This window comes from Aquila chrysaetos, chromosome 13 (assembly GCF_900496995.4).
Source record: "Aquila chrysaetos chrysaetos chromosome 13, bAquChr1.4, whole genome shotgun sequence".
In the NCBI taxonomy this organism is placed as follows: Eukaryota; Metazoa; Chordata; class Aves; order Accipitriformes; family Accipitridae; genus Aquila; species Aquila chrysaetos.
The window spans coordinates 6,948,836-6,976,293 of NC_044016.1; the positions used below are offsets into that span (position 1 = coordinate 6,948,836).

The following is a 27,458-nucleotide window of genomic DNA, read 5'->3' on the forward strand; positions in this document are numbered from 1 at the left end:
GTAATCCTCTTAGTGAGCAATCTGGGTTGTTATACAGTGTAGAATGTAGGAGGATTTTTCTGTAAACTAGAGATTTATTTATTTAAAAATACTTCTAGAAACTATACAACAGTGTGTGTTTGAGTTCCTAGAGGCAGTTTTAGGACATGCATGGTAACCACCTGGTGCCTAGACTTAAAAAGTAGCAAAGCCAAGTTTTCTGATCATGCATTTTGGAAATGACACATGTAAAAGATTAACCAACATTACAAGAAGTATTGTAAAGGAGGGAGTTGATTGTAGCACAGAAATAGCAATAAACTTGCTGACATGTTGATGGTGTAGAAATATGGAGAGATGGAAGTCTGACACCTGACACGAGGCTTGGCCTCTCCTGGTAGCAGTGTTAATGGAGATTTGCCTGGCTTCTCTCTCCGGCTTTCTTCTACAAGATGCTGTTCAGCTCCATGAGAGTAGAAGTCTGGAGAAACTGGAGAGTTGCAAACATCTCTTCTGTGCTATTTTGGGAGAAGACTACTTTTCAGCTGAGAGATAAGAGAAACTCTGATCTTCCTAAAAGGAAAAAATGGAGGCTGAGCTTGTAGAATAGCTCTGTTTATTTATTTATTTTTTTTTATCTACCTCACTCCATCTCCAGTTCTGGCAGGTATTATTAAAGTAGCCGTGACACAAAACCAGTCCCGGTGTCTCTTGCTGTATTGGAGAATGGGGAACTGTTTAATTTTATCTGGTTTGCAGATCCTAAAACTCCTGGAGTGGAATTTTAGCTCTAGTCCGTACAGGATTTTAATTTTTTGCTATAGGAATCTGTGGTGGTATGCTATTTGAACTGAAACTTCACTCACTTTTTTTTATTTTTTTTTTTTTTTAGCATTTGGGCAAAACGACTTGCTTTCCTATAGAGAGAGTATCCGATGCTTTGTCAGAATGAAGCTTTTCTCCTGTTGCTTATCATTACTATTTGAATTTAATATCACTTATTGTACTATATGATTTAGAACTTAGTAGAGAGAATTTGGTGAAATATTTAAACTAATAGCAAGTTGCAAGCATTTTCGTAGTTATTTTTGAAGCAGACTGGTGTTCCTCAGGGGTCAATATTGGGGACTGACGCTGTTTAACATCTTTGTCGGTGACATGGACAGTGTGATTGACTGCACCCTCAGCAAGTTTGCTGATGACACCAAGCTGTGTGGTGCGGTCAACATGCTGGAGGGAAGGGAGGCCATCCAGAGGGACCTTGACAGGCTTCAGAGGTGGGCCCATGTGAACCTCATGAGGTTCAACAAGGCCAAGTGCAAGGTCCTGCACATGGGTCAGGGCAATCCCAAGCACAAATACAGGCTGGGTGGAGAATGGATTGAGAGCAGCCCTGAGGAGAAGGACTTGGGGGTGTTAGTTGATGAGAAGCTCAACACGACCCAGCAATGTGCATTTTCAACCCATTTTCAGAAAGCCAACTGTATCCTGGGCTGCATAAAAAGAAGCGTGACCAGCAGGTCTAGGGAGGTGATTCTTCCCCTCTATTCTGCTCTTGTGAGACCCCACCTGAAATACTGTGTTCAGCTCTGGGGCCCCCAAGATAAGAAGGACATGGACCTGTTGGAGCAAGTCCAGAGGAGAGCCATGAAGATGCTCAGAGGGCTGGAGCACCTCTCCTGTGAAGACAGGCTGAGACAGTTGGGGTTGCTCAACCTGGAGAAGAGAAGGCTCTGGGGAGACCTTATTGCAGCCTTCCAGTACCTAAAGGGGGCCTACAGAAAAGCTGGAGAGGGACTTTTTACAAGGGCATGTAGTGATAGGACAAGGGGTAATGGCTTTAAATGGAAAGAGGGTAGATTTAGATGAGATATAAAGAAGAAATTTTTTACTATGAGGGTAGGGAGGCACTGGACCTGGTTGCCCAGAGAAGTTGTGGATGCCCCATCCCTGGAAGTGTTCAAGGCCAGGTTGGTTGGGGCTTTGAGCAACCTGGTCTAGTGGAAGGTGTTCCAGCCCATGGCAGGGGGGTTGGAACTAGATGACCTTTAAGGTCCCTTCCAACCCAAACCATTCTATGATTCTATGGATGTCTACTCCAATGAATGAAGATCAGCTTTAATGCAGTGCCTGTATGCACAGTGAACATACAAATGATTTTTCTACTGTTTTGGATATCAGTGGCAGGATCTATTTATGCTTTAAGGCATCATGTTTTTCTTTGCACAATATTTCTCATCCCTTCTTACCATCCTGTCACTTTTAAGTTACTGTAAATATCCAAGGAAAGTTTCTTACTAACTGGAAAGAAGGCAGTCTAGAGAAGTTTCTTGTCTGAATGCTGTAAATGCAGACATGTGCTAGGACAAACAGTTTTGCTGCTGCCTTGATAGTTGTTTCTGAGCTTGGTTTGCATTCTCTGTTTAAAACAAATGAGCAAAAAACTAAAGTGATATGATTTATAGCAGTTAACATGTATATACTTGTATGCTGTCTAGACCTGACTCTTACAAAAAAACTGTCTGTAATAAATAAGTCAATAAAAACATTATTTTAGTTTAATCTGTTCCACTTGTTCTCTCCTAGGTTCTGTGGTCCCCGGTGCAAAACCTTCTCCATCTGCCACTGACTGGAGTAGTTCAAATGCAGACAATCATATTAGTCAAGGATCAGGCTTGACTTCAGCAAAAGGAATTGTGACTAGTGAAGGACAAGGTATGTTCTTACATGCTTGGCTAATCTTAAAATATGGAGAATCTAGATAATGATACGTGTCTCTTCTAAATGCTTCAGTAAGTATATAGAATTCATTTGAAAGCACAGAAAAAAGTCAAAGAATATTGCCATATAAGCTTTAGGATGGTGTTGCAGGGATTTATTTTTTTTAAAAGAGACTTGTTTCAGGTGGTGAAGTAGATACTAATGCATTCATACATGCTTCTGTTCAATTTGCAAGATACAGCATTTGGCAGGCCTTTGGGTCCTTAGTGCAGGAGTAGGATGGATACAGAAAGCATTCCCTGCATACACTGTCTTGAATATTGCACAGAACAGAACTCTCATTCCAACAATTGTGTTGTCCCTTTTAAAAGTCTCCCTCTCTCTCTCTCTAACAACAGCTGAAGGAGAAACTTTTTTACGTGACAAAGAGAAGAAAGTGCGTCCATTCTCAATGTTTGATTCTGTGGACCAGTCTGCTGGGCTGGGCACACTGAGAAAGAACCAGAGTAGCGAAGATCTCCTGCGAGAAGCACAGGTATGCAGGAAACTCGAACTACTGCATTCCATCTGACTGGGATTACTACACAGCTCTTCAAATACTGCTGCCAAGAAGCTCTTTGAAAAGTACCTAGGTCTTCTTTTAAAAGACTGCTTCTAAGGAAAAAAAGTCTTTTAGGCTTTTAATGGCAATTGGTAACTCAGAACTGTTCCCTACAGTCACTGTGAAGAAAATCTATCTACGTTTTGACTGAATACATAAAAATGGCTGTGTTACTTGTACTAGCATGTATGCATATAATTTTTTTCCCCAAGATTATATGCGCAGAGGCATTTGCATGGGGTGTTTTTAAGTCATTTACACACTTGTTTCACTGTTTAATGCAGCAGTGTCCTTCACATGTTTGATTGCAGCAAGACTTCCCACCTAAATCTTGGCACAAGGGCACGATTTGATCAGGTATGGCTGGAATAACACTGAAGAACTGGGGATGGCAAGTGCTCTGTTGGAAAACAAGCTTGTTGCCTACAGATGCTACTAAGTGCCTGTGCTATCTCTAGAGAAATTACTGTGCCCTGCCATTGTTTGATGTTTTAAACAGAGCTGCTACAGAAAGAATTAAAGAGAATGGGTTCAAAGTCTAAACAACTATGATGATAAAATGTTTACGAAGTCTCTTCATGTTTGCACTGGTATTGTAAACAGTATTGCAGCAACAGCAGAAATGCTAGATACTGTGTCATTCTTTGAGGATCTTTGGTCCTTCACAGCAGAACACATTTTGGTGTTTAATCTTAATTAACCTCTTTTCTTTTTGTCTTTCAGACAGCCAATAAAAATGTAACAAAGGTACCACCACCTGTCCCTACTAAACCAAAACAGATAAACTTGCCTTACTTTGGTCAAGCCAGTCATCTGCAACCTTCTGATACTAAGCTGGATGGAAACCTGCAGAAGCTGCCTTTGGCTATTGTAACTATGGGGAACAAACAAAAACCAGTGGTACAGCAGCCATCCCATCCTTCTCAGCAGATACAGCAAAGAATTTCTGTACTGCCTGCAGGTCCTTCCTCTAGCCAGGACCAAATTCTTCCCTCCTCCAAACAGGAGAGTCCTCCAGCAGCAGCTGTAAGACCTTTTACCCCTCAGCCGTCCAAAGAGACCTCACTTCCACCATTTCGAAAGCCTCAAACTGTGGCTGCAAGTTCAATTTATAGCATGTACACGCAACAGCAGACTCCTGGGAAGAACTTCCAGCAGGCAGTGCAGAGTGCTTTGACGAGGGCGCAGACCAGAGGACCACACTTCCCAAGTGGTAAGCATGTGGCTCTCTACCTCCCTTCTGTCTTCATAAACCTCAGATGTACTTTCCACATGGTCTGTGGGTATAAAGCTGTTCCTCAGGGGAATTAAGCAGGTTAGTGCAGCTGTAAGAATCTTGGGTGGATCTTACATGCTGTGTATCAGTGTTAACAGAAAGTGCAAAATACCTGTCTTGCGTTTGCAAGATAACTAACGGTAAACCTGGCTACCAGATTAATTCTCTTCAGTTGATTGTGTTATTCTGCTTCTTTGCCCTACATAGGTGAATCAGGTTACATGTTCTTTTTAGGTTTGTTGATCAAATATTCACACTTTTTTTTTTTTTCCCCACCCCTCTCTGAACTGCTCTGCAGTGTATGGCAAGCCTGTGATGGCAGGAGCTGGTGTACAGAATCAGCTGCCGCAGACAGAGAATGTCTACTCAAACCTTCAAGGCAAGCCAGGCAGTCCGGAGCCTGAGATGGAAACAACAGCCTCTGCTCATGAGAATCACGAAACAGAGCGAATACCCCGTCCCCTTAGCCCAACCAAATTGCTGCCTTTCTTATCCAATCCGTATCGTAACCAGAGTGATGCTGATCTGGAAGCACTACGGAAAAAGCTGTCCAATGCACCCAGACCACTGAAGAAACGTAGCTCCATTACTGAGCCAGAAGGACCTAATGGCCCCAATATTCAGAAGCTGTTGTATCAGAGGACCACTCTGGCTGCAATGGAGACTATCTCAGCTCCGTCACATCCCTCCAAACAGACAGCATCAGCTGCCAGTCCTGAAAGCCCAGCAGAAATCCCAAATCCTTATCTAAGTGCAGAATCGGAAAAAGAAACAGCTGCTTCTATGCCAGAACCGGCCATTGCTGAGGAAGCAGAAAACACACCAGCAGATCAGAGTGAAGCTGCTGTTCCCTCCGTAGCTTTGGACACTGTACCTGAGGGAGTATCAGATGGCGATGAACTCACGCAGCCGAAAATGGAAGAGCCAAGCCTAGAAGCTCCACTGCCACTGGAAGTATACATGGAAGAATATCCTCCATATCCACCACCTCCCTATCCATCAGGGGAACCAGAGAGTTTGGGAGAGGACTCATTCAATATGAGGCCTCCTGAAGTTACTGGACAGTTTTCCTTGCCTCCTGTAAGTATTAGCTTACAACTTGGGTGCCCTGTCAATAAGTCATCTCGAGGTCTGCCATAAATCCTGTGCGTTGTATTGTAGAACTTAAGCAGATGTGGGAGAATAGTCACACAAGTAGTCTAGAAGTCCCTCTGGGTATCTGTTCTATCTGTGTGATGCCCTTATCTCCAGAGTTAATGACAGTCATGAAAAGCCTCTGTTGTCTCTAGACTAAATGACATGATGAAAAGTTTCAAATGGAATTTGATACACAAATAGTAAAACTCCTCTGGACTGTAAAGAACATTCCTTATAGAAGTCTGCTTACTACATCCAAACTATAGTTGCCTCTTCAGAGAAAATAAAGTTCTTTTTTTTTTTTTTTTTTTTTTTTGGAGGCACAGATACAGATTTCACAAGCATTTCCTGCTATTGCTGATGAGAGATGGAAACTAATTATCTTAATCCTGGATTGCATTTGTTTATCTGAAAGTGCCTTGCTTGAAAAATATGGAGAAACAGGCTTCTTTAGTTTCTGCTTTAAAAACTCATTGGTAGACATCAACTGCTTGCATTTCTTCTACTGAAGTGTTTTCTGACTTTTTCTTTGGAACCTGATTTAACATCAGTCAGTTCTCAAGTTGTATCAAAGTGGAGTCTCTTAGGGCTAAGGGCAGGCAGCATTTTACCATCTTGTTTGTTTTGGAAGTTTGTATCTGCATGTGGTATGGTGTTATCTCACTGTTGTAGAACAGACGTGCTTACTGCTTTCAGTTCTTCAAAGAGTTTCTTTTAAAACCTATTATGAATAGCATTCTAATAACTTTATACATGAAAGTGTTTTTTTCCTCCATCACTTCAGTGCAGAGGAGTTAAAAGCTTTGAATGTGCTTTTTAACCTTGTAATTTCTGCATGGAATAGTCATTGCATGTTTTCATGCTTTAAAGGCTTTGTCCTTTCTCCTTTTTAAAGGGAAACTTGAGTGGTAGGATTTCCTCAATTGTAAGAACTAGTTTCTGGTTGGTTTTGTAATAATTCTGCAATGATGAGAAGAAACCGGCCCAACTTCTTGATTTCGTATTTAAATACTTGGGTTGTGCTGACAGGCACTTTCTTTAGAAAGCCTGTACTTTTGATATTATGTATAAATCAACAGGCAAAAGAGTATTTTCTGGGAATCTCTTCGTATATATCTTATCTTCACATGTTTGCTCTTGCAAAACATGAGTCATTTCTATTCATCTTTGCTTGGACATCTGTCAGAAATTTACATACCCTTATGAATAGTGTTTATTGCTGCTGCACAGCCAGCTGGGGAGAGTGCTGAGCTAATATATTGTCTAAAGGAAAGCGTACAAACTCAGCTATAGAAATACTTGGTTTCCAGTATCACTGGGAGTATCCAAAGTGTTTCTACACTTGGTTCTATATTCTTTCCAAAATCATTTTCCATAATGGTTTATGTTCCTGCTAAACTCGGGAAAATGTTAGGATCTTAACATTGGTGCTTAAAAAGTAGTCTACTTCATGGAGCGTACTATTTGGTTTGTGTAACAGCTTTGAGAGCTAATGCTAAAATGGTCTGAATACAAAAAAAAATTGCATTTTTTCCTGATCTTCAGGGATTTGGGAGTTTTATTAATGTGTTTGATAAAGGTGAATTCTGTATTTGAGTTGATAGTGACCTTGTCTAGAGATAAAGGCAGAGATCTTCCATAACATGCCTAAACTACTATATTTGTCATGTGTTGGGGAATTGGTAGAAAATAGTTTAAATTTCATATGAAACACTGCCTTAATTGGCCATTTCTGCTGTCATTCCCAAATAAGCAATCCTGTATTCTTATTCTTCCCAGAAAAAAATGCCTTTAACTTGTGTTACCTTTTCACAGGGGAAGAGGACGAACTTGCGTAAAACTGGCTCCGAGAGAATCGGGCATGGAATGAGAGTGAAATTCAATCCCCTTGCGCTGCTTCTGGATTCATCTTTAGAGGGGGAGTTTGACCTTGTGCAGAGGATCATTTATGAGGTACAAATGCTAACTTCTAAGAGAAGGAATAGCAATTCTGGTTCAAACTGGGAAGTTGCAGCTTTTCTTGACTGGGGAAGCTAAAATAATAGTGCACAACCTAGATCTGCCCTGGAGGAGATAAGTCCTAACAGGACATGGCCACTTGGAGGCTGGTTTTAAAAGTGTGTGAAAACCACACTGGATATTTGGTGTCAAGAGTATAAATTTGCAGGACAACTTTTTCCTCGTTTCTTACATAGTGTTTCATCCCCTATCTGACAGGTGGGGGATGTGAATTTTACTTAGAGTTAAATAGGCAAATACCAGAAATTTGTTTTAAATGCTTTTACTAAGCTGTCAAGATACTATTCTCCTGAACAACTTTAGGTTCTTACTATTAAAAGGAGGCTGCAAGCTTATATGTGAGTCGTCTTGTGAGATTGGTTACTGCTGTAGTTTTCTCCCTGTTGCTCATGTCCTTCATAGAAATATGGCTCAAAATCATATTTCAGAATAAGACAGCTCATTTTTGTATGTGAAGAGATGTTTATGGTACAGCGTTTCACGAGAATGTGAATGTCTCCTTTTCTGGCTGAATAGGTTGAAGATCCTAGCATGCCCAACGATGAAGGGATTACTGCACTGCACAACGCTGTGTGTGCTGGACACACGGAAATTGTGAAGTTCCTGGTGCAATTTGGCGTGAACGTGAATGCTGCAGATAGCGATGGATGGTAAGGCTTTCTTTAAGTGGTACCTTACAGATGCTCTCCACAGCAGAGCTGCAGCTTGGGGGCTGCTGCAGGTCCCTCAGAAGGTCCCTCAGTTTGCTCCTGTAGAGCTGGCAATGGCTCTTCCGCAGTAGAACAGCAGCAGTCGTCTGTGGGGCACCATATGAGAATGTGCCGAGGAGAAAATAGGCAAATTATATTAATGTTCCCTATATGAAAAAAAGTGTGTGTCTGAGGCCTAGTAGGTTGCATACAGTTGTCAGGAAGTTGCTCTCTCTCTTTGAGATACTGAAGACAGCTTATGTGTAACGAGCTGTTTGCTGAAATTCCCGATGTCCTCTCTGTGAGACAGCCTGTAGCTTACATGTGCACTGGACAGTATCTAGCCCTGGAAACTCTTCTCAGTTCTATGTCCAATACTGGGACAACTTAAAAACAAAACAAAGCAGAAAACCTCAACCTACAAACTAGGCTTGCAACTGATAATGGGTTACAGATCCTTCTTAAGGTAGCTAGGGACCTTTTTTACAAAAGGCTAGGAGAAGGGGGCAGTGATTTTACTATTATATCTGCCTGTAACAAAAGTGTCTAAGGCCCAAGACTGAATAAAGACGCTTCTTGTCCCTCAGCCTCAGCAGTCATCCCAATTACCTGCACTTGTCACCAAGTCAGGTCTTGAAGTAATTATCTAGATTGTAAGAGGCATGATGTCAGAAGGATATCTGAGTGGTTTTTTTAATATTGATTTATTTTTTTATTCTTATTGCCTTAATGAATGTTCTTAAAATGTTAATGGATTATAAAAAGGTAGCGTGACTAGAGATCCATATGGAAACCCAGCTTTAGGGCTCAAGCGGCTCTTGGTAACTCCTGTTATCTGTGAAAAGCAATTGCTCTTGACATCCAAGTTAAGCGTTTCTGGTGGGAAGCCTTCAGCAATGCAGTAGATTGCTGGAGGTCATGCACAAAAGTGGTTTGCCCCTAGGAGTGTGTAAGGACTGCTATGAGCAATAAAAGTAATGTCATCTTCTTGGCTTGCAGGACCCCATTACACTGTGCAGCATCTTGTAATAATGTGCAGGTCTGCAAGTTCTTGGTGGAGTCAGGTGCAGCTGTATTTGCAATGACCTACAGTGACATGCAGACGGCTGCAGACAAATGCGAGGAAATGGAAGAAGGCTACACACAGTGCTCCCAGTTCTTATATGGTAGGTGATGACAACTGAGTTCTGGAGTGTGCTAGGGACTCACCTGGCACTTTTCGGTACGCTTTTGGGTGAGAAGTGGTAAGCTGCATGCTTAGGATGTGTGCCCATGCCTTGAGTTTCTCTTGGAAAGAGAGAGGTTTTAGCCAGCTTCTTGTCACAAAATGAGGTCCATCGAGACTAACCTTGTAATATTGAACTTATAGAGAAGGTCTGAGTAACAAAATGTTCCTCTACATTAAAAACCTTGAAATGAGTTAAAAGCGTGCATCAACAAATGTATCAGTGTGAGGTGATGATTAGGTGAATCTTACCACATAAGTACTTTTTTTTTTTTACATTAAAACCAAAAGTGGTCTGGGTATCTCAGTAGGCAGTTCATATCTGCTACCTGGTGTCTTTTAAATGAGGAATATTTCCTAACGTGCGCTTTAGAACCAAGAAAGGTATTGCCAAGTTTCTGCCTAAATGAAGGTTAGTAAGCACTGAATTTGACTTTATCTTTCTGGCCTTTTTCTTCTCTTGCATTTAAAAAGAAATCCCATATTAAATTTAGATTTTATTCAAATAGTAAGACTACAGGGAAACTGTCTTTTAACAGAGAGGATTAATTCCCCCTAGGGTGTGATGCGTATTAGTCACTGAGGTTTTAAATTACTTTTCTGTATGTAGTTCTTGTCCCCTAGGCACCTACCACCAGCTGGAGTGTCATCTATCTGTAAGAGGTTAGAGTAATAGCAATGTAAAAAGCTGTAATACAGCCTTTCTGTTTTTGTGGAACATGCAAGAACTGAGCTTCTATAAGCTGCTCAGCCAGCGTATTTCAAAACAGTCTGCCCAGCTATCCTCACTAAGCTGGAAAACTGTATCTCTTGGTGCCAAATATATGGTTTTCCCTATGAAGGGAGGGAGCCTATTTAACTAGCATCAAAACCTGTGGGCTAAGCAAAATTCTGTTTAGTTTTGTATCCAGACTCCAATGGTGGTCATCAACAGAAAATGCCCAAGGAAGATTGTAGGACTAGGTTAAAAATAATACTTGTTCAATATTTCTTACTGGTTTTAACTCTAATATGAGTTAAGAGGTAGTATCTTTGTGTTGAATAGGTCTTGAGACATTTCTTTTGGGAATTTGTCTTAATACTTAAAATTCAGGTAAACAGCCCACAAGATCCTGTGGGAAGGAGATCCATGGCTTTATTATATACAGCATTAAGAAATACATTCTTTTTGTTTGTGGGGTTTTTTGGACCCACTATCTTTGTTGTAATCTCACTTTATACTCTGTTTTTTCTTGGGTTTGGGATTTTTTTTAATGTGTGTTATGAGATACTTTTTCAATGGGTCCTGAAAGGACTGTAAGCCTTTGGCTTATTGCCAGCTTTTCAAAATTGAAACCACTGAAACTAAGGTATCTCTTGATACATTGGCTGTTGAGCTATCAAATCTCCATATTGTTCCAGTAGGAATTAATCCTATTGCTAAGACTGTTTTTGATTGCCTATAGTTAATAGTAAGAAATTCATTCACTGGCTAAATCTGTCTCTTGCTGTAAAAGAAGTCTGGGGATGTGTATCTGTCTGTTTCCAGAACAGATACCACATTAAAACCTGGCCCTCTAAACTTGTCTGTAAGGTGAGAAACCTTGGTGTAATTCATTGATTCACCTAATCCCTTTTTGTTGTAAATGATGCACAATACTGAATATCACCAACAAGTACAGGCAGGTTTAAATAAAACCGCTAGTCCTTTAGCACTGATTAAATTACAAGTCTGATGCTGCTTAATTATGTCATTTTTCACTTTCTAAGGCTTAATGCCTGTGTCTGTAAGAGCTGGTTTGTGCTGCTACCCCCCTGTGACTGTTAACACTTTTTTAGAAGACCAGATCCATTGTATGAATCTTCTCTTTGTCTGCTTTGATGTTCAGTGCTCAGTCTTACCTTCCACATGGGTGCAGTGGAAGTAATTTAATTTTGCATGATGAGCTGGCATGCAGAAAGAACAAACTTGATTTGAGCAGATGCTTCCTTTAGCAGACGTAGGTAAGAGTTCTATACAATAGGTTGTAATAGGTAAGAGACGGAAAGGGAAATGACAAGTTTTGCAATACGATGTGCAACATACATACTCTTTGCTCCTGACAATACCAAAACCAAACAAAAAACCCAGTGGGATTCAGTATTTTAAAATGGAAAAATTACTTAAGAGAAAGTTTCTGTAACAGTTAAGATACTTTTTCTGCTTACTTGTTTGCTGCTTAGAAGCTGAGGAATGTGTACAGAAAGAATAGTATTTCACCTTTGGCTACAGCTTTAAAATGAGCAAGTTCTAAACATCTGCAAGGCATATGCATGTACTCCAGAACATCTTGCTCCAGAAGCAGTTGAACAGAATCATGTTTCTGAAGTCAGTGTTTAAAAAATAATTAAAATGGGGCAGAAGTTAAGAACTGCTGGGATAAAAATGTTTTGAGTTAACCAAAAGCAGCTGGTGTGTAGCAGACAAATCTTTCGGGTATAGGTCTGAGATGCAACTTGTTTTAAAGTTCTGAACTAAAGTGACACGGGTGGCAAATGACACCTCAGGCATCAAAATTACAATGGTCGTCAACATAAGCAGGTATTGCTATCTCCCTTTGACACAAAAGAGATTACTGATGAATTAAGAGTACAAACAAGTGTTTCTTGCTCATCACTTAGGAAGTGTGAACACTAGCACAAAAATACAACCTTTTATCCATCTGTGCTCCTCTCCGCATTTCCCTCGTATTTTTTGAACACATGTAAAGAAGGAATCTGTCTGCTGTGTGCAAGGGCTAACTTCACAATGCCACCTGTTCCAGGACTGACTTTGAGTAGGCTGATGACAACAAGGTGCTAAGTGTGATAGGAACTGAGGTGGTTTTTTGGTTTGGTTAGTTTTTCAGTTGTGTGGGTTGGTGTTTTTTGGTGTGGTGGGTTTTTTTTTGTGTTTTTTTTTTTTTTTTTTTAAACCTGTAACTTTTTTATTGAACTGCTCTGTTTTTAATGTTGCAGGAGTCCAGGAGAAAATGGGGATAATGAACAAAGGAGTGATTTATGGACTCTGGGATTACGAGGCTCAAAATGACGATGAGCTCTCAATGAAAGAGGGAGACTGCATGACAATCCTGCGCCGGGAAGATGAAGATGAAATTGAGTGGTGGTGGGCACGGCTGAATGACAAGGAAGGCTATGTTCCCCGCAACCTCCTAGGGGTGAGTCCTTGATATTTCCAGAGTAAAAAAAAAACAACCACCTCACTATGTGGAGTATACACAGCATTATTCTCATGCATCTAGGTTAAGTGCAATTTCAAAAGTCAAGAGGAAGGAGTTGATGATCTCCATTTATTCATTGGGGGAGTTGGGAACCTTGGCAGAGTAGGTTAACACCTTCTGTTTAGATACCTAACACAGATTTATCTGATCATGATGTGTGTATAAGGTTTTGTTGAGCATGTGAACAGAACAGGGTTTCCCCTCTTTTAAAAAGGGATATACTGGCACAAAGGGCCCTAAGAACTGAAACTTCTATGAAGAATTAGTCACGAGTCTTCCCCTGTCTGGGTGTACACAGTGCACCGTGTGATCCAAGATGGTTTCAGAGTTTTAAGAAAAATATTGCACAACTCTATAGTTATCTTTTTTTCTAGTGTTGAAAAGGAGATCATGTTGCCAAATAAAGGCAGATCTTTTTCTTCTATGCTCTTTAAGTAATATTTAACCATATGTCAAAGGCCTTAAATGAATGGCCTCTCCTTTGCTCATCACCTTCTGTACTACCTCTTTTATTAAAAACAACCATGTACAAATAATAGATACTTTCAATTATGTCCCCGTATTTTTCCTCGTGGTTGAGTTGCTAGAAAACCATAGCAGATGGACACATAAAAATTCCATTAAGCTTTTTTCTACATATCCAGTTGTCCTGTTGCTGGAGATAAGAGGTTCTGCCAATGCTAAAGATTAACCACTGTGAATTTTAGCTGATTGATGTATGATGCTTGAAAGAGGCTGAACCTCCTTCCTCATGTAGATAATCCTTAAACTGGTTAGATTTTGCAGAGCGACTATATCTAATGCAAAATCAGTTCATTTCTGTATCACTTTCAGGTCAGGCCTACCCACAATGTACTGTAAAATTCTCCCTCACATAGTACTTCTGCTCAGTTTTTTCCTCTCCAAATGTAAACACTTCCAAATTGAGAGCTGCCATCAGCCCTGCACAGAAAGGTCAGAAATGGCAGCTGTTTTTTTTTCCTGCCCCAGGGTGAATTGTGCACGTATTACTACTTCATAAAGTTTGTGCACTCAGCCTGAGCACAGGTGTGTAAGAACACAAGGAACATCTGTGCTTCTGTAATAAAAAGCACAAAGCAACACAGCTTAGACTGGGGATCACAACTCATCCTTCTAAGCACAATACAGTCTGAACAGAATCTTGGGTGAAAACTACCCAAAACCCAGTATTAAATGGTATGCTCTTCTGTCTGTTCAGTTGTCCTAGTACTGTTACTGAAGTATTATGTGGTTATTCTTAAAAGCAATTACTGGACTCTAATATAGCAGCTGAAATCTAGGCTAAGATGTTTAACACAGAGGAAAATGTTTGGTAGTTTAATATATTCTTGTATTAAGTTGTATTTTTATCACAGCTCCTTTATCCTTTTGCAGTTAGGTGCACTGAATAAAAACAAGGTTGAAATCATCTGCATCAGTACTCTACCCTTCTTAGTGACTCACTAGCTCCCTAAGCTGTGAGAGCTCTAAAACTGAATGCAAATAAGATAACACTGTCAAAATACTGACGACTTAATACCAAACAAAATCTATTGAACACTGTCAGGTGTTACACTACTCTGACTGACTTTTTATCTCTGCTAGTGGTGAAATCATACCAGGCTGAGACAAACCTTGTGGGTGAAGCTGTTGGTCTTCTCTGAATCATTAGCTGACTGTGAAAAAGAAAGCCAGAGTCTGGCTGAAGAGAGAAGAGGGCATCTTTAAGAACTTTAGCTGAAAAAACCTAGGATGTAATGTAGACATGCATTACTGTTTAGAGCATGGAGGATTCATCTTTCCTAACTGTACACTTCTATTTTTATGCCTGTAGTCATGCTTTGCAGAACAGTAGTTGTTCCCAAAGCGCTTTGCAAGTGGGAGCCAAGAGCTTCCCAAGCATCTTGGCACTGCTGTGTGCTGTGTTGAGCTGTGTCCCATCAATCGTCACCTGCAGCTGAGGCTGACGCAGTCTCTGTACCTGTGCGTCCATAGCTGGAATGTGTGAGTAGGACACAGCTCAAGGGCCACAGGGTGACAGCTACTGATTAACGGCTGGGCGGTTAAATGAATTTAACTGGCCACTCACTATCCACTAACTAAAGCACAGCTCCTACAGTTCTTACACAGCCAGATGTTTCCAGCTTGCCCAAAGCTATAGATATGTAAAGGCTGATAGGCATTGAGAGAGAGAAAGCAAAACAGACTTTAATACCTCTCTATTTCCATTTATAAAACAGGGAAAAATCCTGTAGTTCACTGAACACAAAAGTCTCTTGACTTACAAAGCCACATGCTTCTCCTAGGCTGCCAATCTGGGTAGAGCTTAAGGTACTGAATTAGGTGCTGTTTAATGCTTTCCTTCCATACTGACATGGTTAGTATTTTTTAAGATTTTTTAAGAATGCTAAATTTGTAGTTGTTAGTGATCTGGGTGTTTTTTATAACCATGCTTTTGCTACTAGAGATTATGTTAGAATTGTAGCACCAAAGAGAGGTTTTTCTTTCCTTTTTTTTTGTCTTTTTTTTTTTTTTAAGTAACCTTTTAAAGCACTAAAATTTTAAATCTCATTTCTATTTTACCCTCAGCTGTATCCAAGGATTAAACCTAGACAAAGAAGCTTGGCATGAAATAGTACAGAAGCCAGATTCTTGAAATACTAATCACGGATGACTTACAAAAAAAAAAATCCATTTTGTGTTGGTTCCAGTATCATGAGACTTATTTCAATGACAATGTAATTTGAAAGCTATGAAGAATGTGCTTTGAAAACAAATGAAGGATTGATGCATTAGCAAATGGATGAGGGCATTCTACAAGATGAAATAATGCTTACAAGCAAATGAAATTCTGCTGCCTTTGGTCTAAGCAAACCATTATGTTCAAGTACCCACTCTGATTTCTTCAAACATGGCAGAAAAGAATTTCCCATTTTTCTGCATTAAATACAAGGACCTTTTCAATTTACCATTGAAGGAATCATCATGAAACAGACAACTTGGCTTTGTCCAAATTTATCCCAAGGCTTTTTCCAGATGGGAGAAATTAAAATAGAGTACGTGCACAGCACCCAAATGCTTATTGCTGGAAGCAGAATCTTTGTTAAAGAAGCTAAACTGAAGTGCATGTGAACGGTGACAACCACATGACTGATCCATTAAGCAATAACTTTTAAAAATGCTGTAGCATCTTAGGAATTCCATGTATTCAAAATATTATGTGCTGTAACAGACAATGTAGTTTTAGATTCCTCTTTTTACAAAGAAAGAGCCTCACGTATTTATTGTATTTTGTACTTTGAAAACTAAGTGTAGAAACTTTCTGTAGTCCTTGACAACTTACTTACTTGTTTTTACTTGACTGTGATACCATTAAACTTTTGTCTCCTCTTAAGCTTTAACTCTGTGTGTTTTAGTGTTCAAGTTTTTATTAGACCATCTGAAAATGTTACCAGTAGGACACACTGCTGTTCTATGTTACACTAACATTCAACTACTTTCTGTATGAAATTGAACCCCTCCTCCCCATTCATTCAAGACAGTCTTTCTGCATTTAAAATTAAGCCAGATCTGTTACTTGCATATAGCCTTCGTTAATCTTGAAAGCTAAGGGCCATACTTAAGAAAAAAAACTCAATACAAGTATTTTCCAAATAAAGCCTTTCCCAGGGAACTATCCTTTATATCAATGGATTTGGGAATAATCATTTGATAATGAAGACTATTTAGATGATCAAATCCTTCCTTAAGCATATTTAGGAAGTGCCTTACCCTTCAGGCTCATGTTTTCCTCTTAGGTAAGTCAAGTCCTTACTGCTTTCTGAAAAGGTGCCTGTAAGTACATGTAATTGTTCATAGGAAGGAGGATACAATTCCTCAGGTGGGCAAACTTAAGTCAGCTGTAGTAAGAACTCTTGGAAGCAGCAATCTGCCCATGTTTACAGCTTCATGATTGTAACAGGTTGGGTATGTGGTATATAGTATCACTTACCTTTCTTGGAAACCTTTAGTTTTTCAAGCATTAATCTTTTAAAGTATCAGACTATCTAAAATTTTGTTAAGTAACTTAACTGACACACATCTAGAGTGATGTCAGTGCCTAGTCTGCTCCAGAATGCTGTTTTTCCCCTTTAAAGGCAACATACTCTGTTCCTGACAACAAAAGCTCTGCAGATTCTCTCTGATAATCTAAGAAAAAAATGTGCTTACTTGCAGAAGGAATAACTTTTTATTTAAATACTTTCTTGTATTGCAAAGGAAGATAAATAAGATACCTGAGAGCATGGCCTTTCTCTTGGAATCATCTGGTTGCCAACAGCCTCCTGCTATAGACACATCAATGGTCAGGAGGGAAGGACTTGTCCTTCAGTTTGGTCAAACATGTACTTGCTACTCAAATTCTTCAAAGAATATTTAACCAGAATAATGCTGGGGCTTGACAGAAAGCACACAAGGGACCCATAATGTTACCTAAACATCTGTATTCAGGGATATGCAATACCATCCCTTTTCTAGTTTCAGGTATGCAGGATAGAGTGGAGCTGTTACTCAAAAAGCACTTATTAAACCAAACTGTCTAAGCTATAATGAGCTTTCTTCCAGAAGTCATGTAAAGCACCTTAAATACAAAGATTTGTATTTTTGAAAGTTGTACTGAGGATTTATACTAAATTAAAGCTTTTGTACAGAGGATATATAGTAGTAGATAAAGACTGTCAGACCCATTAAAATGAGGTTGCAGATTCTGCTGTTGTTGAAGTAGAACACTCTCCTTCTTGTAACTGTGTGCAACATTTGCCGTGCATAAGTTAAGGCACATTCATGTTAAGATATTACTTGTATGTTTGCTTGATTATCTTCATCTGATCTTGCTCTCTTTGAGGTCTCTTGAGCTGATGTCAGTGGCTCAAATGACAGTAAAGCACAGCCACTATAACAAGAGAGAGGAAAATGGCCCAAGGTTAAGTTTAGTAAAAACACCTGTAGCAAGTATGAATGTTCACATTTCTAGCATGAGGAAGAAAGTAAGTCTACTGTTACAGAAGTAATTTTAGGATCTTTCCTGAACGATTTAAATTTATCTCTCATTTAAGTCAGAAGACTTTCAGGATGATTTGCACATTCCTATGTAGGTCCAGAAATAAGTTATGTTCAGGTAATAAGCAAGTTGAACATGTGTAGGAGGGTAGTTTTCTCCTAACTTAGTCCTTTCTGCAGGGCACACATGGTGCAGAAAGCAGCAGACATGGTCATTACCATGAGTCACTACTGCATTTACATTTTACCCTGCTGTTAACAGAAAAGGCAGGGAAGAAGCCTGCATACATATTGGCCAAAATTACTGCCAGTAAGTGAAAAGTGGCAGCACATTCAAGGAACCTGGCCTGTCTGTTAGAGAATACAGTGTGATGTAGGTACATTTTAAAAAAGGGTAACCTTTCTTAAGACTGCTTATAAATACACAAGCTATATAAATCCAGCATATATGTGAATACATACAATCAGTCAGAATGAAGCAGGAGTCTCTACTGTTAACCTCCCCCCAAAAGATGACAACAAACATTTTAGAGCTAAATGAACTTACATTAACGAGGTTCAATTCTATTGTTCCAGTTTTCTCAGTATCCAGTTTTCTAAACATTTCTGTGGTAACAGAGAGATGACAGACAAGGATGAATATAGGAACTAATTGGAAAGCCCTCACATTCCTTGTGCTTCAGGATCAAAAAGGAATTTAGTCCCAGAGTCTAAAATTTATGACAACGGTCTACACCCCAAACCAGAAAGGGCCACTCAAGTCAGTGCATGCTCATGTGCAAGAATGAGACTGAACATTTTTAGTGGTTCAGTCTGTAGTAGTAACGCTATTTGTCAATCTGTAAGTGTTTAGACTGATTTTTGTTTTTAAAGCAACATTTAGTTGTTTGCATGAAAGACTGCCTGGCTCCAGTTCAGCAGCCTGGCCTAAACGGCTGATTCCTAGATCTAGGAGGAGCGTGCAGACTGGGTTGCCGGAACGATAGCTCAGCTTTGAAGTTGCTTTGGTTCCAGTACAATGTTTTCTGAATAAATTATCCTGGACTTGAAAACACAAAGCAACAGAGTCTGTCGGGTTATTAAGCGCGTACTCACTGAACAAGGTTTCCAGCCGAATCAAACACCGGACAAAGTTATCAAAGTCAATGATGAGGTCTTCATCAGCAAAACGAGCCACAATGATTTGATGTAACTGGCAGTTCAATTTGAACCCTAAAAATACAACATCAAGGATTTAAAAAAGAAGAGGAAGAAAAAAAAAAAAATGCAAAAAGCTCCAACCAACAAAAAACCCACAACCTTATACACTGCCAGAAATTCAATTAGCTACTTTTGGTTAAATTCTCAAATGTTAAGAGTATTTACTCCATTTTTTGAAACTCCCAACAACCCCTTCTGTACTTGGAGCGATTCAGAGCTGTGACTGGGTCACATGTGTTTTTCCTGCTGCATGTGCTCCCACACTTGTACTCCTGTTTCCGAGGGGACACGGCCAATTGCTCCAGCTCGTGGGCCTTCCCTGGGTGATGAGGTGGCTGCCAGACTCAGCCCACTGAGACCCGAGATGAAGCCGTGGCTTTCTTTGGGCAAATGGGTCTCTGTTTCCAAAGAGTATCTAAACTTTGGGACAAAAAGAAATGCTGCCTCATCTTGCGTGGTAACAGGAGGGGAAAGCTCCAGAAAGCCCAAACACAGACATTAAGATGGCCCCAGAAGATCAGTAAGTTAATTTGGGATCATATGGCTCTGTGATACCCCGCTCACTCAGTGCTGTAACTCAGATTTGCTTTTCAGTGGTTGCAGTAGCAAACTGACTCTTCTTTTAATGCTCTTGTGAGCATCACCCTTTGGTCAAGCCACTTCCATTCCCTAGGTCAGAGTGTCCCAGTTTTACCAGCTTATGCCAAACCCACATATACCCAGAGAGACTCACTGAAAGACAACAGTATGCTGTTAGAAGGCCGGACTGTTGCAGTTATTTGTGCTTCTCCAAAAGCTGGTCACTAAAGAAAACTAACTGCAAACTTGTCACTCCTTTGAGATGCTTTTAGTATGCCTACATGGCAAGACACTGCTACCCAAATACAGGAGCCCAGGCTGAGTATCTAGATTAAACAGAGGCCTTTCAGGTCTGGGAACACAAGATTTTTCAGCTTACAAGTGATATACAGGAGACTAGTGAGCATCTATCAACTCAGCTTGAAACTGGTATTATCTTAAAAAAAGACAGACCAATATAAATACCTGCTGTTTCCAGCGCTCTCCTCATCTCATACGAATTCATGGTACCAGATCGATCCACATCGATTTCCCTGTAAATTTTCTGCAGAACACAAAAGCCAAAGTCAAAACCTGTCAATAATTCAGAGCATGCTTTGGCTTTCATCGGAAGTCAAGCATTTTGAAATGCAGCCTGCACGTTACTTAGAAGCATTTGCAATGTTGGTCTGAAGGACTAGGTACTTATCTCCGAGTTCATCTAAAAGCGGCTTTAGAAAAATAAGCCCTTTTTCATGCCGCAGCCAGAGCGGATAAAGGCTCCGGAGGATTCCTTGAATGCCCGTGCAAAATGGCACTATTGCTACCAAAGTGGCAAGACTGACACCAAACTCGCACCATTAAGTGGGAAGGCTAAACATACTTGGTTGCGAGTTAAAACAAAACAGAAACCCCTCCGAGGGTAAGGCAGGAGAAGAGGCAGCCTCTCCTTCAGCCCTTCACCCAAGCACCTGAAGGACAAGCAGCTGCCCAAGGACTCCAAGGAACAAAACCTGGGGGACTGAGGACACAAACGCATTGTGAGCTGAAGTGAGAGTCCCTGCTTTGGGAAGTGTGATTGTACACACTGTAAGAGGCAAAAATCAGTCTGCAGCCGCCTCTACATTTGATTGCATATTCTCTCAAAAATGTTGCGTCTTACCTGGTATTTCTGAATCTTTGTCCAGAGGGTATGGAACTCCTTCAGTCCCAGTTTACCACTCCCATCATTCTTTGTAGAGTTAAGGGAATCTCTCTGGAGGGAAGGAAAAGGGGTTTCCCTCCCTGTGCTGGGTTTACTTACACGGGCAGTTGTGACTTAATACTTAAAAAAAATTGCAGTTAAGAAAAGGATGGAAAGTCCTCTCTCAAAGACTCATCCCGTTGAATACATACTTGTTGCCCAAGATGTCTTTCTAAAGCCGTAAGATGATGGATTCATTTAAACCACGATCAGTTCACAAGCTCTTTCTGCTCCTCCTTTGGCAGCTCTCTCTCTCTTTTCAATACATGTATAAAACAGCTGAGATGATGCCGTTTTGTTCTGCGTATTTGGTTCAACACCTGCAGTTACAGGAGCATGACTCCTAAGTCTGGATTATAAACAGGAAAAGCCACAGCCAAGCCTGCTATTTGGAGAACTTAAGTTCTTGCACAAACAGCTAACAAAAGAACCTGGTCATGGCATCAGTCCCAAAAACTGCTAAGGAGTCCCTACACACTGCCATATTTTACACCAAATTATAGCAGAGCATCAATTTGGTTTGGTAATTTTCCCTTTTTCTAACTATGCAATTCAACTCCCACTGCACAGTGAAGCTGAACACATCTATTCTTAGACTTGATCCTTCATCCTACACTTTTGCCCTTGTTCTTAGGAGTAAAAGCTCCTAAAATCCAACATACTCTCTACTTCCTGTATTTATTTCCCCCATTTTATATTTGCAAAGTCCTCGTGGCTTTATGATGCCCTTACCAACTCCAGCCAGATAACAGAGCAGTGAAGTGCACCCAGGTGTGCACGTTCAAACTCTACAGCCAAGGCTATCCACACCATGCTGAGAGCCAGGTCCCTTTTCCCAGCATGAACATCACTTTCTCCCCAGCTAAACCAGAACATGCAAACGCTGGGAAGACTTCAAACCAGATCATCCTGTCTGATAATGGATTTTCCCTGCTGCCTGGGAGAAGGCATGTGCCACGGTCAGCAGTAATAGCAAGGGCTACCATTTTTATTCAGGGGAACCAGGGTAAAATGAGCTTCACCTCAGGAGTCATTAGTACATCAGTATGGACCCACCACTGCAAAGGCAGCTCACCTACTTCAGCACAGGCAGAAGAATATCATCTAGGCACAGCCTTAAAGGATACATCTAACAGGTCAACCATTATTTTGCATGTCTCAATACTAAAGCCATCAGATTTAATATCTTTGCCTGTAAAGAAAGAGCAAGAGACAGGATTATCACTGCACGCTGTACCATAGCACCTTCCTGAATAGCTCGTAAGCTCTATAACCAGCGTATACACATCAGCCCTTATTTGCTTCCGTGTCATCGGTGGCTTCCTTTGACGAAGACGCCTAGGGTGAAAGTTAGCTGTGATGTTTCCCCAAGCACACAGCCCAGTTAGCCTAGTTTGTAGGTGTGCTACAGAAGCAACAGGCAGAGATAAAGCTTTCCTGCCCTAATTGTCTGCCTGCAAAGACAAGGGTGGACTTTTGTAGGCAATGTTGCACTTCTGACCTTTGGAGGTCAGTGGTAGGTAGCTTCATGCAAAGGAAGAACATCAATCAAGCTTGGTAACCAGCAATACACCATTGCTAACTGGCTGGTGCACACAGACATACAACACAGTCCTGGCTACCTGGCTAAGATTTCACTTTGGAAATTAAAGAGACTCTTACTTCTCCGAGCACTTATTTCTCGAGCACTGTTTAATGGAAAGGAAAATGATGCAGAGCCAAGCTCTGAATCACTTCACAGAAAAAGAAGCCCAGAGTTTCAAAGTTTCCCCTCCTCAGGGACAGCCCAGACCATTGGGCTGGGCTACTGTTTGAATCCTGAGTGGTTCAATACTAAAGTAGCACCAATACCTTCTCTTGATTATTATCAAGCATTAATCAAATCCGTCCATCTTCCCAGCAGCCAATTCCCAGTAGCGGACGCTGGGATAAAAGGCCATATGCACCCTGCCAAATCACATGCCCTGTGAAACACACCTTTGGTGCAGGCGCAGCCCCGGCATTTTTACAGCCCCCTGAAGAAGCAGAGATAGCACGTGGCCACGGCCATACGGAGAACCAAGCCGCAGGTCTGGGGCAGAGCCCGGGGCTTTCACTCTGCCTGGGTCAATGGTGCGCTCTGTGCTCTCACGGCCACGCTGGAAATCTGCTGGTGGCCAGCTGAAGACACAGTTGGAGGAAGGTACTTACGTTTAGCCATAATTTTATTCAAGATGTTGCGCAGTTCGAAGGCGGAGATCTCTGCATCCTACAGAAAAGAGAAAAATTCTTCACTGTGAGCTGCAGACACCGTCTATCTCATAAGCAGCTTCTGACTCCTTTGGGTGAGTTGGCCAAGTTCAAACATCCCTTGGAGTTTATTTCCCCTGGATGGAAACGCAAGTGGTAAACTCTCCCCACCTCCCATTCCCAGGAGCACCACCAATTCCCAGGCATTAGCACACCGGGGGGGTGGGCTGTGGGGTCTGCCCGAGCCCCCAGGCAGGTGAGAGCAGCCTGGGGAGATGGCCCAGCCCAGTCCTCATCATCTCCTGGAGCAACCCATGCCCCATGCGCCTGCACCAAATGCTCTGCCCCAAGGACAGAATTAGGGACCTGTGGAGATCAAAGTCGAGCCTGCAGTTCAAAGAGAGCGAAGATTGTTCGGCAGGAGCGCTCACAAATCTGTTCTGTAAGCAGACGGGTAACTACACAGATTTTTGAATGCACAATTGTGCACAAGCTTGAGATCTGACTCGGTGCAAGAATTAAACTTCATCCTGGGGGAGGCATCTCTTTTACTGGTTACATGGGTGAGTGGCTAAGATGTTAACAGAAAAACACTCACACTTCCTGCTAGCTGTCCAAAAAGCTTTTTAAAGCTGGGTTCGATGTCATCTTCACTGATCTCGGTCTAAAAGAGAGAAACGGAGAATATGGAAAGGAGGAACTTTTCTGCCTGAAAATGACTTAATGCATTTCCTTGCCCCTAGTAAAACACAATTTAAATGGCAAAGTTGAAGGTACAGAGTGCTTTTACTTTGATTTTAATCACTTTTATTGTCAGGGGTGCCTCAAAATGCTGGCGTTGCAAACACTGCAGGAATTAAGAGCTTTTGCTATGGCTTTTACAAAAAAAAAATTAAAGAAAATTTAAAATTCTTTGTTCTATTAAAAAAATCACTACCAAATTCAGAATTTCACTGTTGCTGCTGCTGCTACTACTACTGTTGGACTAGCTGTCTTCATTTAACGAAAAGAAAGCAAAACATAAGTTCTTGTCTTGCAAAAAAAAAAAAAAAAAAAAGGAAAAAAAAAAAAAGAAGTCACACAGAGGGGTGGATGCATTAGTAGGCAAAACATCCCCAGCTCCAGGAAGACCAAACATATGGTGAGCCACTACTTACTCATGGAAACAATATCACATGCAAAAACACCCCCCTATGGCTAAAGGGCTGCACTCCTGGATTCCTGGAGTGGAAAAGGAATTTCCTGTGGCTCCAGTTACCCCTACAGAGAGCACCTCTGCTACCTGGGAAGCCCAAGCTCGCCACTCTGGATAAAGGACAACATGTGTTTCCACTATTGCTTATGATGTTCCTGGACATTATGATGTTTATGATGTTTGCTGGACATTCAACTATGGATATTGAAAGATCTGTTTTCAAAGTGGGACAACAGTTCTTGATTATGCTTATAGAAAAATGCTACCCTGCACAGGGAACAGGCACTCCAACCCCACTTATTTACAACAAAATTATCTCCGTTTAAAGCATTTAAGTTAAGATATACCTCTTCAAAATTGGCCTCAATTTCATCATCTATGACCCTAGAAAGATAAAGAAATCAATATTAAAACCAGAACAAGTCACTTCTCTGATGCTACAGAAGCATACAACAAAAGATTACAGAACAGTAGAAAGGTTTTTGCTTGCTTTGAATTAGGGAACTCAATATGAAAGGTCCCACACCCCTTCCCAAGGCCTTAGCCCAGCTGCTCTTTTAAGATGCAACATGTCTAAATCTTTTCACGGCTTCACAGCTAACGGTGTGGTTTGAGCCAGTTCCATTAAAACCCATTTTAATTTTATCAAAGGTATCATTTGGTTGAGCAAGTATCTTGAATTTTTTTCCAGCCTGATCTCAAAGGTGTGAGATCAATTGTTCTGATCAATGCGTTCTCAGACAGCCGAAAGCACACGCATGTCTGTCTCCCAAGCAGCGAACCCAGCCTGCAGCTCTCTGGGGCTTTCTTCTCTCCACAGACCAACCTGTGCTGTGGCACCCAGCTGCCTACAGCCCAATAACTAAAAATGTCTGCCCAGGTAGTGCTGGTAATAATAATAACAGTAAACAAACAAACAAACAACAACAACGATTTGTTATATTATTATTTTTCTTCCACCATTCCTTCCTGCTAAGTTTACTCAAACTTTCCTCTGTTGCACATGGGGAAACTGGCGACGAACAAGAACAGCTCTGATCCCATCCACGCAGGGCGATTGGGCATTCCCCCTTCCCACTCCCTGCGGGAAGCCGATGTACCCCCACCCTGGGCTGCTCCACCCTTCCACGCCCACGAGAAGGACCAGAGATCACCCATGTGCCCATACTGTTCTTATGTGGTTACAAAAAAGCTACATACGTGGAGTTTGCATTTTTTTCCGAGAAGACTCGCAGACAGAAATCCCCATTTTTGTTGGGTTCAAAGGTTGAGGGCACGACGATATATTCTCCTGCAGGGAGCTTGAACCGGTTCAGCACTTCTCGGAGGTTGATAAAGGTGTTCGATTTTTCCCTTGCTTTGTTGGTCAGGAAAAAGTTTTTGCTCAGATGAATATTTGTCTGGCCAGAAAACTTATGAAAAGCAAAGAAAGAGAAAAAACCCCCACAGTTTGCATGTATTTGCATTTACAAATTAAAAATATAATAGATACGACCATTAAATCTGGATGGAAAAAAAAAGATGTCTGTTCAACAGAGCCAAAAGAGAGAAGAGAAGAGAAAGGGGGTGGGTGCTTCCTACCACAGTACTCCTGAGCTGAGGCTGCAAACATATTTTGCAGATAATCCCAATAAATCATTCAGGTCACGCTTACATTTTGCAGATGATGAACAGTGTGTGAAGACATTTGGCAAACTCTTCCACCGACTATTTTTCTTTAAAGTGAGATGGCTTATGACCCATGTCCCTCTGGTCCCCAGAGCTGGTGCCACCAGGGGACTGCAGCTCAGCTCTGTCTCTGAGGTCAGGCTGCCTTAAAGCAGAGAGCCTGCTTACAGAGGCCTCCAAGAATAAAATAAACGTTACACATTATAAAAGCATATTTGGAGTGTAACATCTTCCAGAACAAACTCTTCTGCAGAGGGTTTTACAGGTGGGCTAGCTCAGCTCTAGAATCAAACATCAGGAATGTGCATGGTTCAGAAACCTCCCCCTCCCGTCCTCCTGGATTTTTTAAGGATGCAAAACCTGTCAGACCCGCTGTCACGGTGGGAAATAAAATTCCACCTTTTGGGGAAAAGTCACGGGACTGTAGCTAGAGTCTCTTTTTTTATGGAAATCAGGTTTTTGGACCACTAGGGTGAAAGCTGAGTGGCTGACAGAGTACTGCTAAGGCTTTCAAAAGGTACATAAAAAATTTAATTAACTGGCAGCACCATTTCCTTTCCTGATGAAACCACGTTTTACATAACAGCAGCTGGTTTTGAGCGTAGCCTCAGGAGCTGTGAGGTGCCCGGGCTGCTTTGCATGCACCCTTGAAGGTACAACAAGCACCATAATGAGATTACCCAGGCATTTTGCTCAACCTCGTTTGTTCCTCTGAGGAGCAACAGCTCAGAGGCATCTGCAGCCCTGCCTCCTATTGCATAGGCATCACTGCGTTGCCACCCCTCTCTGATCCCTGGGGCATGCTGCTATTAGCTACCTGCAGGTAGAAACAGAGAAAAACCAATAAAGACGGTGCTTAGGGAAAAGAAAATATACGCTTCCTTGGAATATTAGTTGTGTGTCAAACATGAACTCTGTGCAAACCTGAGAAAGCAGCTGTGCTCTGGGGGAAGAGGTGTGGGTCTGGGCTGGGAGAAGACCCGTGGAAGAGCAGCTTTGGTGAATTTCTGCAGTATAGAGAGCTCTCAAACCAACCCAAGATGCTCTGAAAACGCAACACGGGCTCAAGGCCCCTTCCAGAATAAATGGCCTCTAACTTTAAGACTCTGCACAGTCAATATTGTCCTGCAGTGAAGGAGGATCCTCTGAACTGTTTCTTCCCACAAGCCATTCAGCCCCAACTCTGCACCTTGACCACCAATGCATGCTACGTACCTCTGGGGGCACCTGCAAGGAGAAAAGGAGAGAGTTATTTGCCTGTTGAATGGCAGCTCCAGGGCTACTTCTTTTCACCGCTGTTTCGCGGATACATCCACACTCTTGAAAAAAAGACCCGGCTTGTGGGGGAAGGTGAACGCTGAGCGCACTGAGCGCACATCACCCAACGCTGACTGCTGGCTGAGCTCCCAGCTCCATCCTGGAGGCAGGTGAGGCTCACCCCG

The 27,458-nt window shown here is 41.5% G+C and overlaps 2 protein-coding genes across 2 annotated transcripts in view; one reads left to right on the forward strand and one right to left on the reverse strand.

Moving 5' to 3' along the window:
- The window catches only part of TP53BP2 (tumor protein p53 binding protein 2), a 50,842-nt gene extending 34,555 nt beyond the window's left edge, over positions 1-16,287 (forward strand). Inside the window, 9 exon segments of the mRNA XM_030034891.2 lie at positions 2,566-2,694; positions 3,099-3,235; positions 4,025-4,514; positions 4,876-5,657; positions 7,530-7,667; positions 8,250-8,383; positions 9,422-9,588; positions 12,624-12,823; positions 15,476-16,287. Coding sequence (XP_029890751.1) covers positions 2,566-2,694; positions 3,099-3,235; positions 4,025-4,514; positions 4,876-5,657; positions 7,530-7,667; positions 8,250-8,383; positions 9,422-9,588; positions 12,624-12,823; positions 15,476-15,517 — 2,219 coding nt within the window. The 3' untranslated portion in view covers positions 15,518-16,287.
- Positions 16,288-17,095: 808 nt separating this feature from the next.
- CAPN2 (calpain 2) overlaps positions 17,096-27,458 on the reverse strand; it is a 28,653-nt gene continuing 18,290 nt past the window's right edge. Inside the window, exons 11-21 of the mRNA XM_030034892.2 lie at positions 27,232-27,243; positions 25,549-25,760; positions 24,696-24,732; positions 23,752-23,817; positions 23,115-23,172; positions 22,052-22,116; positions 20,844-20,912; positions 20,168-20,246; positions 19,019-19,135; positions 18,471-18,529; positions 17,096-17,816 (exon numbers count right to left, since the gene is read on the reverse strand). Of these exons, the coding sequence (XP_029890752.1) occupies positions 17,793-17,816; positions 18,471-18,529; positions 19,019-19,135; positions 20,168-20,246; positions 20,844-20,912; positions 22,052-22,116; positions 23,115-23,172; positions 23,752-23,817; positions 24,696-24,732; positions 25,549-25,760; positions 27,232-27,243 (798 nt within the window). The 3' untranslated portion in view covers positions 17,096-17,792. The remainder of the gene's footprint in view (positions 17,817-18,470; positions 18,530-19,018; positions 19,136-20,167; positions 20,247-20,843; positions 20,913-22,051; positions 22,117-23,114; positions 23,173-23,751; positions 23,818-24,695; positions 24,733-25,548; positions 25,761-27,231; positions 27,244-27,458) is intronic.